The sequence below is a fragment of the Petaurus breviceps genome, unplaced genomic scaffold, assembly GCF_028583685.1.
Source record: "Petaurus breviceps papuanus isolate PSGF00001 unplaced genomic scaffold, PetGlider_PUasm1.0 186, whole genome shotgun sequence".
Lineage (NCBI taxonomy): Eukaryota > Metazoa > Chordata > Mammalia > Diprotodontia > Petauridae > Petaurus > Petaurus breviceps.
Window position 1 is genome coordinate 19,287,981 of NW_027185798.1, and position 13,998 is coordinate 19,301,978.

The window sequence follows — 13,998 nt, forward strand, 5'->3', positions numbered from 1 at the left end:
CTCCATCCTCTGCCACCCGGCTGCTGCCGATTCCCAAATCACTCCCATCTGGCTTTGTGAAGGTCCCTGTCCGTTGCGCACTGTGTCACAATCAGACAAGGGAAAGCACTCCACTTTTTTTCTTAAGAAAAGGTCAAATGGTAAAATGAAAATGGTTTAAGAAAATGGTAAAAAGAAAAACCCCAAACTTACTTTGCAAACTTGATGCAGAACTGAGTGAAGTACTTGCGTGTGGAGGCCAGGTTGTCGCGGATGATGGGGACATTCTGCTTTATGTGGAGAATCACAGAGGTGACATAGGGGCTCTGGTCACCCACGTGCTCCACATTTTGCCACTGCATCTGGAAAAGGGAGCAGAGAGGAAGAGTGTGAGTCCTGGAGCCAGGGGGAGGGGGCGGCGCATTTAGAACTGGCAGAGATGGGAAGGGGGAGAAGGGAGTCTGACACCTTGGGAATGTCACCTGCTTGCTAAAGGCCTCTGCCTGGCTCGCCCTAAGAGCACCTGCTGTCCTTAGCCCAGACATCTATGAACAAAGCCCCTGCCTTCTCCCATCTTGTTACTTGTGCACAGAGCAATGTCTTCATCTTCAACAAACCTACCCCCACTTAGGGAACTTCAATGTTTTTGGGGCAGATCCCGCTGGGGATCCTGTCTGCCTGTCAGCTACCCTGGCCCTTCTCATAGGGATTATGGCAATTCATCATAGGAATTTTCTGAAAGCTGAAATTACGGAGAAACAAGTCTATGAATGGATCCTCTGTGTGGAACAGGAGCCTCTCTGCCTCTTCCAGTCTGAGGACCTCCACCAGGTGCTCCCTCACCTCGCTCTGGCCGCGTCCACACCCAAAACACCTCCAGCACTCAGCAGAGACTGAGAAGAACCATGACATCCACCAAGCACAGTTATCTACCCAAAATGATGTAAGGAGTGTGCCTGAGTGTTATTCCAAATGAAAATTAAACCAGGGGAATTATTATTCCTGAATATCCAAGTCATCAGCAGTCTGCTATCAATTATCTGTAAGGTTGGACAGAACCCATGACGTAAATAATCCAAGGCAATAGTTAACTGAATATATCTTTCTATGATTCCTACCCAACCCTGTTTTGCTTTAGTGGATATGAAGATAATCTGTACCACTTAAGTGTACATGGATGGGACAACAGGGAGATGGAAGCCTGGTGCCTTGCTGGGAGGCAGAGAGAAGCCAACCTAGGATCAAAATCTGGAGGATGGGCCACATGCAGATTACTGAGAGACAACCACATCGTGACAGATTAACAAGATCCTACCCATCTATCAAGGTCCAAATCAACTGACAGCTCCAGCCAATCTATCAATCAACCAATATTTAAGAGCTAACTATGTGCCAGGCACTGTGCTAAGTGCGACGATTCAGAAAGAGGCAAAAGACAGTGCTTGCTCTCCAGGAGTTTACAATCTAATGAGGGCAACAACACACACAGATGTACACCAAGCAAGCTATTTAGGAACGATAAGGAATAGCCAAGAGGGGTTAGCGAAGGCTCCCAGGAAAAGATGGGATTTAAGCTGTGACTTAAAGGAAGACAGGGAGGTCAGCAGTCAGAGCAGGGGAGGAAGAGGGCTCTGGGCTTGGAGGCCAGGCAGAGAAAACACCAGTCATGGTCATGAAACAGCCAGGAGGCCGGTGTGACGGGATCAGAAGAAGCATGCGGGGATGTAAGGTGTAAGAATGGAAAGGGAGGAGGGGTCAGGTCATGAAAGGCTTTGAACATCAAACAGAGCATTCTGTATCTGGTCCTGGAGGTGACAGGTTACCACCAGAATTTATTAAGCAGAGGGGCAGCATAATCATACTTTCTCTTTAGGAAAATCACTCCAGTGGCTAATCGGAGAATGGACTGGAGTGGGGAGAGACTCAGGAAGGCAGAGCCACCAGCTGCTATGGCAATAATCCAGGTGTGAGGTGACAAGGGTCTGCACTACAATGGTAGCAGTGTCAGAGGAGAGAAGGGGATATATCTGAGAGATGGTGCAAAGGTGACATCGGCAGGTCTTGGGAACAGCTTGGATGTGGGGAAGAAGAGACATGGAGGAGGCCAGGATGACTCCTACACTGTAAGTCTAAGGAAATGGAGGGAGGACTTAGAGGAAGAGATGAGTTCCATTTTGCATACAATGAATTTAAGATGTCTACTGGACATCCAGTTCAAGATGTCTGAGCAGATGGAGGTCAGCGAAGAGGTTGGGGCAGGATACACAGATCTGACACTCATTAGAGTATGGTGATTAAAGAGATGGATATTAAATCTCTGGGAGTTGATGAGATCACCAAGTAAAACAGTACAGAAGGGGAAGGGAAGAGGGCCAAGACCGAACCTGGAGGGACACCTATGGTTAGAGAGTAACAGGGAGTGGTCAGAGAAGGTCAGACAAGAACCAATAATATCCTAAAAACTAGAAAAGAGACTCTCAAGAGGGAGCCAGTGATCAGCACTGTCAGAGGCTGCAGAGAGGTCAAAGAGGATGAGGACTGAGAAAGGCCTTGGGATCTGGCAATTAAGAGATCACTGGGAACTCTGGAGGGAGCAGGAGGCCCTGGGGGAGAAGCTGGAAGTTCTTGCTTCTGTGTGATGTTTCAGTGGAATGACAAGGTCGGAAACTAGATTATAAAGGGTTGAGAAGAGAACAGGAGAGAAAGTAAGGGCATCTATTGTAGACTGCCTCTTTTGAGAAATTTAACTAAAAAGGGCAGAAGAGAAAAAGGATGATCGTAAAGATGGAAGGATCAAGTGAGGCTTTTTTCATGACAGGGAAGACATGGCAGCAGGAAATGAGGCAGGAGACAGAGACACTGGAAAGAAGTGAGAGTGGGGACGACAGAGGGGGTTATCTGTTGGAGAAGACAGGAGGGAATGGGGTCATCTGAACAAGTAGAGGGGGAGCCGTGGTGAGGGGCAAGGCCACTTAGCATGTGGTATAGTGGTGCAGGAAGGAATGATATTCCTCTCTCATCTGACCGGCACTAGTCTTAGGCACATCTCCCAGGTGAACTTGCACTGCACTAACTTGTCGATAATGCTGACCAGATCACCAACTCCAGGAGGGCCAAGACTGCTTTATTTACCTCTGTATCTCTTCTGGGGCCAACAAAGAGTACACTGCACAGGCTGCATTGAGCAGTCTGAGCAATTAGCTAACACCAGCTGAATGAATGACATCAGAAAGAACAGTCCAAAGTTATCCAAGGCCTCTCTCAGCCTGGGGGGTGACCTTCTCTGACCAGGATGGCAGGATCTACCTCCACCCCATTTCCGTTCTATAGACTGGATCTCCCCTTCTTGCCCAGGCTGGCAGTACAGTGGACACGTATGGGCCCAAGCCTCGGCTGACCTCATAGAAAGTTCTGCTTGCTCCATTTTTCCAACCTGAGCAGAACCTGAGGCAGGCTGGTGGCCCACCAAACTGGGACCAGGCTTAAGTGTGAACACATACTCAGCCTTAGCTCTCCTGAACTTGGAGGCTCTAGAAACCTGGCAGCCTCATCCTTGCCAGCAGCAGGGACCACAGATGTGCCACCAACAGACCATGTTCTACTCAGATCCTGCTCATAGTTGGATGAGGGAGATGAGGAACAATGTCTCTTCATGTCCTGATTAAGTGTGGGTCCTTTAATAATGAGAAGAAGGAAAGTAATGGAAGAATTCTGCTAAGCTGACCTCCCAAAATGATGCTGACTTCAAAAGAATACCAAGCCAAATACTCTGTGTACAAAAGTGGAGGTACATAGCTCTAAGGTCCTGATGTTTCTTAGCTAGAAAACAGGGTTCTTAAGGGAAAGGGCAGAAAAGAAGACATTAATGTGGATGGTTCTGGAGCTTCCACCGAGCTCCAAGGAGCCCATGAGCTAGGATTTCTCCACACCAGTCACAGATCTGTGCTGCTCTTCTAGGCGACGGCTTCACACACGTGTAGGACAGAGGACCAAATTTTCACCTGAAAAATTATCTTAAGAATCACCTATTCAGGGGTGGCTAGGTGGCAGTGAATAGAGCACCGGCCCTGGAGTCAGGAGGACCTGAGTTCAAATTCGGCCTCAGACACTTAACACAAAAACTAGCCGTGTGACCTTGGGCAAGTCACTTACCCCAATTGCCCTCCAAAAGGCAAAAAAAGAATCGTCTATTAAACCAACTCCATCGCTTGACAGAGGAGAAAATGGAGGCCTACAGGTTTAGTATTTTGGTCCAGGTCACATGGCCACTTAATGGCCAGCACCATGACAGTCAGACACCACCAGACAGGCCCAAAGGGCCCAGGCTGCTCCAAAGAGAACGTCTGTCCAAGCGAGTGCCCACTCTATGTTCTAACACTTCAAAACCTCAAAGATACACCATTTCATCAATGTCATGCCCATGCTAATCTGAATGCCTTCGTGCTTCAAGACAAGGCTCTTAATGAGCTGCCATGGCTAAAATACAATGAACTACAAGGTGCCCAATCCCCTGGGGGTCAGCCTCTCCACACTTCACTGGGATGGTCCTTAGGGGGAGGACCCAAGGTCCATCCTGGGCATGTCCTCAAAGCCTCCTTGGACCTGGCAGATCCTTCGTGCCAGAGCTTGCCCTTGGACAGGACCCAGGGTCAGCTCCATCCCCTAATGAGGCCCTGGCGCAGAAGCGGTAGCTCACCTCCAGTTCCTGTTATGTGTAATGTTTTCCTCATTACTTTTTTATCTTATTACCATGGCTTTTCCCTTAATCTGATTTCAGGGAGTTGACTCCACCCAAATGATGAGAAATTTCTTTAGGTGATGCTAAATGATCTCATTAGGGAGAGGCCAAAGCCTTCTCATGCCCTTTATGTCTCCCCGCCCCCACCTCCCAACCTTATTTAATAATTTTTTTTTTTTTTAATTAAGACTGCTTGGGAGATGGAGGGAAGGACAAGGCAAATTATGCCAAGGATATTTCCTAGGTGACTCTTTGTAATGCCATCAATTCACAACTAGCAACAGCTATCAACACAGCAACACCACTAGGGTATATACTGGCAGCCTCTGACAAGGGAGAATTGTCCATTCATAAACACCTAATTAAAAACTGCAGTGTTTCCATTTGGAGATGCAGAGTCCCAAACACCAGGGCAAAATGGTGAGAAAGACTCCTCCCTCCTCCCTTCCCCTTCTGATCATGTGATAGGAGGCAGCCTGGAGTGGTGGACAGAGAAACAGGGAGCCCTGGACACACAGGACAGCTGTGAGCTGTGCCAGTCACTAGGCTGCTAACACTAACATGCATGGGTAGAAGGTGCTTCTTCACCTGGAAGTCTCCTCTTCTAGCTCTAATTCATATTCCAGTTCACTAAATATGTGCCCATAATCCCCAAAGTGAGAAGTCTAGCTACTCCTAATAATGGCTGGCCACTGTCAGGCCTGGCTGGGCACTTGGGCCAGTATTTAACATGTCAAAACTCTGTGGGATTTCTGTGGGAACTCCCCCATCACAGTGGCCTGAAGCCAGTATAAACCTGAGCTGCTAAGTTTCAGGGGCTCACCCGGGGAGGGAAGGGGCTGCTGAGAAGTTCAGCTGCAGGATCGGAATCCCAATCTTTCTGACTCCACATCCAGCACCCTATCACTGTGATAGCCTGCCTGCAAGGATCACATCATACAAATAGGAGACAGCTCGATATGGCAGCCAAATACACAATCCAGGCAGCTGGATCTAGTTTAGGAAAGTCAGGAAGAGGAGAGAGCCTTGTAGGCTGGAGTTGCTATAGGAAGACTTCAATCAGTAAGCTGAGAGACATTTATTAATTGGCTACTAAGTGCCACAAGAAGCACTAGAAATACAAATACAGAAAAGAAAGTCCCTGCCCTCAAGGAGCTTAGCATCTAAGGGGGAAGACCACAGCAAAGGAAGCTGGAAGGGGTGGGGGTGGGGGGCGGACTGCAGAATGAAGAGTAGCTGACCTAGATGCCCTCCTTAAATGGAGGCTTTGGGAGGAACTCTCTGTTCCTCCTTCCGACTGAGCACAGTGGAGCTGGATGCTGAAGGATGCTGGGATGCGGAGCAGTATTCAGGCAGCGCACACCACATGGGGATCAAGTGCAGGGATGGGAGTAAGCAGAGGGCAGGGTGGGGAGGGGAGGGGAGGCACTGAGGAAGCTGTGCTGACTGGAGCACTGGAGGAGAGGCTTCTAACGAGGACTCCAGGATGCTATCCATTAGTCTGCACTGCCTCTCACAGCCACACCAAGTCAAGAGGCAGAAAAAAATAAAACACCTCACACGGTAGCCAGCTGTGCCTCTGTTGGTCAAGTTTAAAAACAACAACACTGATTCACTTTTCACTCATTGAAACAAAGTGAGAATACGTACTTTAAAATACAGTGGCCCGAGGACGTTAGAGATGCCTCTGTTGCTTGTTGTGTACCACCGGGGCTGCCCTGTCACTCACTACCTGCAATGACTAGAGAATGATTTAATGGCGTTGCCCAGCCGCTGCTCATTGCCCTCCTGGCCAACCCATCGCTTTGGCTCCGACAAACAAATCTCCTGGCAAAAGAAACCCAAGCACTACTGGCCCTTCATCCAAAGTTGGTCTTGTTCCTTAAGGTAAGGATGATCTAAATGTATTTGGGTTTTTAAAAGGGGAGCTGGGGGGAGGGCGGCAAACAGTGGCTCACCTAGAAGATAAAACAAACATCATGAAAAGCCATCAGAGGAAATGTGAACCTAACTTCTGGTAAACTTTGTTCCTGACATTTTCAATGGAGTTTTCCATCTTTCAAATCTTTCCTTTTGTGCTTTTCTTGAGATTATTCCAGCTGGTATTTAACTGGCAATGAGTAAACAAGAAAAAACAATGTGGGAAGAAAGGAGGACCCAACATGTAGGGAAACAAAAATATGCCAGGTAAGGAAAGTGGGGATATGCTGATTGAGGAGAAAATGCTCTGAGGGCAGCCAGGATCAGCATAAATGAGAAAAGATGGGACACAGAGGAAAGAGGAGATAAAGGGAAGGATAAAGAGAGGGGTGAGAGAGAGGAGAAAGGAAAGGAGAGAAATGAGGGATTCCAACATTAGACTCCTATTTTGGGGACAAAAGGGAGCAAAGCATGGAACAGGAGGAAGACAGTGAAGTCAGAACCCCTGCACCAAAAGCTTCAAAGGAAAATATGAGCTGGTTACAGGCCATAGAGGACCTTAAGAAGCAGATAAGAGAAGTGGAGGAAAAATTGGGAAGAGAAATGAGAACGATGCAAAAAAATTACAGAATGAGAGTCAACAGCCTGACTGAGGAAAAATCACACCTTAAAAAATAGACTAACTCAACTGGCAAAAGAGGCTCAAAAAGGCAATGAGGAGAAGAATGCCTTAAAAAGCCGAATTTGCCAGATGGAAAAAGAATCTGAAAAGCTCACTGAGGAGAATCATTGCTTCAGAATTAGATTGGAGCAAATGGAAGCTAATGACTTTATAAGAAATCAAGATGCTGTTAAACAGATCCAAACAAATGAAAGAATAGAAGGCAACGTGAAATAATTCATGGGAAAAACCACTGACCTGGAAAAGAGATCCAGGAGAGAGAATTTAAAAATTGTTGGACTACCTGAAAGCCATGATCAAAGTAAGAACCTAGAAATCATCCTCCAGGAAGTTCTCAAAGAAAACTGCCCTGATGTTTTAGACCCAGAGGGCAGAATAGAGGTTGAAAGAATCCACCGATCACCTCCTGAAAAAGATCCCAAAAAGAAAACTCCTAGGAATATTATAGCCAGGTTCCGGAATTCCCAGATTAAGGAGAGAATATTACAAGCAGCCAGGAAGAAACAATTTGAATATTGTGGAAACAAAATCAGGATAACCCAGGATCTGGCAGCTTCTACACTGAGGGATTGAAGCGCTTGGAATATGATATTCCGGAGGTCAAAGGAACTGGGATTAAAACCAAGAGTCACCTACCCAGCAAAACTGAGTATCATGTTTCAGGGGAAAATATGGTCATTCAGTGGAATAGAGGACTTTCAAGCATTCTTGCTGAAAAAACCAGAGCTGAACAGAAAATCTGACATTCAGATACAAGAAGCAAGAGAAGCATGAGAAGGTAAACAGGGAAAAAAATCATAAGGAACTTATCAAAGTTGAACTATTAACATCCTACATGGAAAAACGATAATTGTAATTGATGAAACTTTTCTCAGTATGAAAACAGTTGAAGGGAATAGAAATATATATACATATATATGTATGTCTATATATGAGGTTATATGGGCATATGAATACATGTGTGAATGTGTGTATATATGTTTACAGGTATACATAGATAGAGGGCACAGGACCCATTTAATAGGAAGGGATGATACTTAAAAGAGGAAATTAAGAGGTGAGAGAGGAATATAATGAGAGGAGATGGGGAGAGACAGAATGGGGTAAACTATCTCATAGAGAAGAGGCAAGGGAAAAGGGTTACAATGGAGAGGAAGAATAGGAAGGCAAAAGGGAATGGGTCAACCTTATTCTCATTGAATATGGCTTGGGGAGAGAATGAAATACACACTAAATAGGGTATCTCACCCTACAGGAGAGTAGGGGGAAGGGTATGAGAGGCGGGATAATGGAAGGGAGGGCAAGCTGGGGGGGACAGAAGTTGGAAGCACCCACTTTTGAAAAGGGATGGGATCAAAGTAGAGAATAGAACAAGTGGGAGGTGGGATAGGAGGGAGGGTAATATAGTCAGTCCTTTACAATATATCTACTATGTTATTGTTTTTCATTAGCTACACATGTACAACCTATACTGAACTGCTTATCTTCCCAGTAAGGGTAGGTGACAAGGGAGGAAGGGAATGAATCTGGAATTCAAAGTTTTAAAATCAAATGGTTATACACACACACACACACACACACATATACTATTTTACATGTAATTGGGAAATAAGATATACAGGCACTCCCAGGGCATAGAGATCCACCATGCCCTACTGGAAAAGTCGAAAGGGGTATGGGAGAAAATATGGGAGAGAGCAGATTGGAGGAGGGGATATCCTCCTAAATAGGACTGCTATTTTGGGGCAGTGGGTAGGGGAAAAACGGGGAGAAAATTTGCAACTCAAAATCTGGCGGAAATGAATGACCTAAATCAGAAGTTAATAAAGCATTTGAAAAATGAAAAATAAAAATAATGTTCCACATTGCACTGTTGGTAGAGATGTGAATTGGTCCAACCATTCTGGAAAGCAATTTGGAATTATATCAAGAAACTGCCTAAAATATTCAGAATTCTGCTAGGCATATACTCTAAGGAGGTCAGTGATTTTCTTTTAAGGACCCCATGTGTAGTACTATTTCCAGTTAGTGGCATATGCCTCCAATTTACTCTGGATTTACTCTGTTTATGTTCTGATTTACAGATCTATCACCTCCCCTACTAGAATGTAAGTTCACTGAGGACAGCACCTCTGTGTCCCTGCTATTCTTTGTTTTTCTCAGTGCATGTTTAATAAATGTTTGTTGATAAATCGAATAGAAAGTGGTTGAACAAAAATGGAATACTATTGTGCTATGGAAAAGGATGACTTCTAAGTAGTCACAAGATGCATAAGAACTGATACAAAATGAAGTAAGTAAAACCAGGAGAACAAGTGAAACCTGAGGCAGTGAAAGTAAAATGATCAAACTGGATTCCAAAGATGCATCCCCACTTCTTTGCAAAAGCTGGGACTCATGGGTGTAAAATACTATGAATCATGTCGGACATTTTAATGCTCTGGTGGGTTCTTCTAGATATTTCCTTGACCCCACCCCCCATCTTCTTTATTCCTTATTATAAAGGACGGATCTGGGGGCAGGGAGGAGGAAGGGACAGACATTTCTTGACCTTAAGATATGTTAGGAAATGTAGATTACAGAAGATACCAATAAAAACATTATTTTGAAAAAGAAATGTGATCGAGTCAACAAATACAACGAACATTTTTGTCACAAAAATAATCATTATAAAAATCTGGAGAATGAACTGAAATGTTTCTCAAACAAGGAAGTTCAAGGAGTCTTCTGAAATATATCTGCTCACTAATAGTCTAGGCAAATGCCTTCATGGACATTGGTGCAGTTTACAAGATGCTCAGGCCAAAAGAAAGGTAACATTTTGCTTCTTCTAGGAACTTTCTAAAGATCCCTTTGCTTACCTGTCTTATCTTTTTTTTTTTCTTTTTGGAGGGGGGAAGGCAGAGCAATTGGGGTTAAGTGACTTGCCCAAGGTCATACAATTAGTAAGTGTTAAGTGTCTGAGGCTGTATTTGAACTCAGGTCCTTTCTACTCCAGGGCCAGTGCTCTATTCACTGCACCACCTAGCCGCCCCAAAATGTAAATTTCAGAGATCTTTTTGTTCCAGTTCCTTTACTTAACCTGTCATAGGAATTTCAATTAGTGCGGAAAGACTAAGTCTATTTGAGACACCTGTCCTTTCACTATGGGGCCATTAAAAAAAAAGACACTGGGGCAGGAAGGGGTAAAGTCGGCATCACAGCCTTTGACTGTCCTCACCAAGGTCCATGCTCCTAACTCCTCTTCATCTTAATTCTATAATGTCAGACATTAAATTCAGAATCATCTATTAAGTGGAATGTATTATCCTCAAAGATCATTGGCCATTCAAGAGCAAGTACAAGCTTTCGATGGGAAGAAGAGTTTTTGTTTTATTTTTTTGTGAAGAGTTTTAAACCATATGTATTCTGTCTTAGAGACAACAACAGTCACTGAAGATTCTTAAGCAGTGAGTGGGGTAGCGTATGTTTTAGAAGACGACTTTGGGAGCCACGGGGAGGAGGAACAAGTGAACTCGTAAAGCCAGGAGGCCAATGAGGAGACTGTTGATACAGACCAGGAGAGGTGAGCAGGGCTTGAATGAATGTAGGAGTCATAAGGGAAGAGCAAGATTTGGCAGCTGCTTGTGTGTGACGGGGAAGGGAGAAGGAATGGCCTAAGACGATTCACAGGCTTCGAATCACTGGATGAACTGGGGGGGGGGGGGGGGGGGGGGAGGCACGCAAGGAGAGAGAACCTTCAACAGAAATAATGAAGCTTAGAGGAACAGAAATCGTCTTCTGGTGATCCAGAACTGTAGGTCAGCCGCTGTGACTATAAAACCTAGGAGTCAAACAAAGATGTGAAAACAATTCATGGGACCAGATGAGAAAGAGGAGAGAGAAGACCCAGAGGAGCCTGGAGTGACAGCCATGGTTAGGAAGCAGGATATCCAGCAAAGGAGAACGAGGGGGCAGGCTGGTTCAGATGCCCTCCGAGGCTCCTTCCAGCTCTCAATCAAGTTCAGCCTAGGCAGCAGAAGAAGCAAGAGAGAACAGGGAAGAGTGAGCGTGCAGGAGGGACAGGGCAGTCAGCAGTGTCAAATACTGCAGACAGGTCACAGAGGAAGAAGAATGAAAAAGTCATTCGATTTATCAACTAAGAGACCATTAGGAACTCTGGAGAGAGCAGTTTCAGTTGAGTGGTGAAGAAGGTCAGAATCCAAACTGCAAGGGGTTGAAAGAAGTCAGCTGACTAATACTTATTAAGCACCTACTATGTGCCAGGTACTGGAGATACAAAGAGAGGCAAAGACAGTTCTTGACCTCAATGAGGTCACAATCTAATGGAAGTGGGAAGAAACCAATCAATCAACAAGCATTTATTAAGTGCCTACTATGCACCCAGCCTTGTGGTAGGCGTTGAGAATACAAAGACTAAAGCAACATAACGCCTCACCTTAAGGAGCTTAGGATACTATGGGGATGGGAAGGAAAATACAAGTGTTGTGCCTGTTACAAGGTAATTTGTGAGGAGGAAACACTAATGGGGGGGGGAACAGCACAGGCTTCACATAGAATGGAGGCAACACGGAAAGGTTACTAAGGGTAGCTAGGAAAGGAAAGGGAGGTATTGGACAGCAGCTTGAGGGGATGGCAGAACCAAGGACATTGTCTTTTGAGACAAGGGTGTATTGATACACAGCAGGAAGGGGTCAGTAGAAAGGAAGAGGTTAAAAATGGGGGTAGAAATGACTGAGGGCAAACTGGGGGAGGAGCTTGGGATCAAGGACACATACAAAAGGCTGGTTTGGGTCAGAAAGGTCACCTTGTTTTTAGAAACCTGAAGGAAGCAGGAGACATGATGTCAAAGGGTTTTGAAAAGAAAAGAGAGCTCCTAATGACTGGCTTCTTTTCTGTGTAAGAGGGGAGACAAAGAAGAGGGGCTCAATGTGAGGGGGTTTATAAGAGCCGTTGTGAGGAATTCTACAGAGTCAATGCAGGAAGAATGAAAGGACTGATGGACCAAAGGCCAGTTGAGATACTTTTCCAGTTCTAACTTGCCAAGAGGCCTCACTGACAAATTATCTGCCTCCTGGCTCCATTCAGATAAATTTCAATCTTTGCCAAGCACAGATGACTTTCTTTCTGTCTCCCTCCCCATCTGATTGTATGTTGACTTTTCTACTCAAGCCATTCCCCATGCCCAGAGGTCGATGATTCCACTCTTTGGCCAATCAAGTGCCTTTAATCGATTAGGTGTTGGTTCAATTTCTTCCCATTGTAAAATTTTCCTTGCTTACCTCAGAATTGTCTGCAACCCCATTACAACCCAATCAACTCCAACTTTTCAGCTGCCTGAGTACGTGCATGTGTTTTTATGTAGTTTTACTTTATTTCACTGGTTAGTCCACTGTGTCTCCAGGTTCGATGATAAAGTCCCTGTCTTTGTAGTAAGTCTACTGTGTCCAGCCCTAACTGCATAAGGCCCAGTGCTCCCAGTACAGTGTCATGCATCTCCTGCAGACTCAAAGTGTGTTTAATAAGGAATGGTCATTTGGACACCAGTTATTCACCAGGAGGAACGTGCCACCATAAATGACCCTATCACAAAATGGAAGCGTTCCAAAGTCCTAGAGGAAGAAGACACATTTGACAGCCTGATGGATAGAAAACACAGAACCTAGGGCTGAGGAACAGAAAGAATTTGTTTAGTCAATTTACGACCACTTGGCTTGTTTATATCTGGTCATTTTCATCACATGGATTTCATTTTCCCCCAAAGATGCCGAAGAACAAAACATAATGGCCTCCCAGCTGCTGCTTTCCCAAGTCTGTGGCTTTTCTATGGTATAAACAACTCAGTCTGAAGAGCCAGTCTTTGTTAACATTTTCTGGCTAGGAAGTTTTTGGGGGGTGAGGGGGATGGGGAGACAAGAAGCGTGAGGAAAAACCACCTAATGAACTGACAGTTCATATAAGCAACACCTGGAGTGTTAAAGCCCCACAAGTGTTATTTCATTGGGGGAGAGCAGGCGAGGAGGGGGGAGGCAAGATCCACTCTTCCTTTGGTAAATGTAAAAATTCTTTCTCCAGCTGCATTCCAACCTAAAATGTGCAGAGGTCTGGGGGTAGATGGCAGCTGGAATGCATCACGGTCAGGATACAGCTAACGTTCAACAGCAGGCAGGGGATAATCAGAGCCTACAAAATGAACCCTCTACTCTGTTTCTGACTTTTTCAGGAGGACAAATCAACTTCCATTCTCCTGCTCAAAACAGAAGTACCTGCTTGAACACAAACAAGGAGAATGTGGAAAACAGGGCTCGACTGAGGAAACACCAAGGTCTGGTAGGAATTCCCAGGGTGACCATGTGTTGGTGAAACAATCACTATTCTGGAAACATAACTTAATAACATATTAAGATTCCCCCCTCCATCTTACCTTTCCAGTTCTCTCACAGCCCTTTCTTTGGGTCGAAACTAATCAGAGTTGCAGTTTTAATTCTACTTTACTAAATATTTACAATAATCTGCTAACCCAAATTTGGGCAACTTTCTGCTTGTATAACCTTCTGGCATGGACATTCCCCCTCACATCTTCCTACACAGAGCACTGGCTGCTGACCCAAGCTGCCCCTAGATAAAAGCTTTCCTCTGAGTTCCCAAGGGCCAGCAGTAGAACCTAGGAGCTTAGAAG

At 45.2% G+C, this 13,998-nt stretch overlaps 1 protein-coding gene across 4 annotated transcripts in view; it reads right to left on the reverse strand.

The window, feature by feature from the left end:
* VPS53 (VPS53 subunit of GARP complex) overlaps positions 1 to 13,998 on the reverse strand; it is a 144,549-nt gene that overhangs the window by 15,859 nt on the left and 114,692 nt on the right. For all 4 annotated transcript variants that reach the window (XM_069089707.1, XM_069089706.1, XM_069089710.1 and 1 more), the window contains one exon: positions 193 to 341. In XM_069089707.1, the coding sequence (XP_068945808.1) occupies positions 193 to 341 (149 nt within the window). The remainder of the gene's footprint in view (positions 1 to 192; positions 342 to 13,998) is intronic.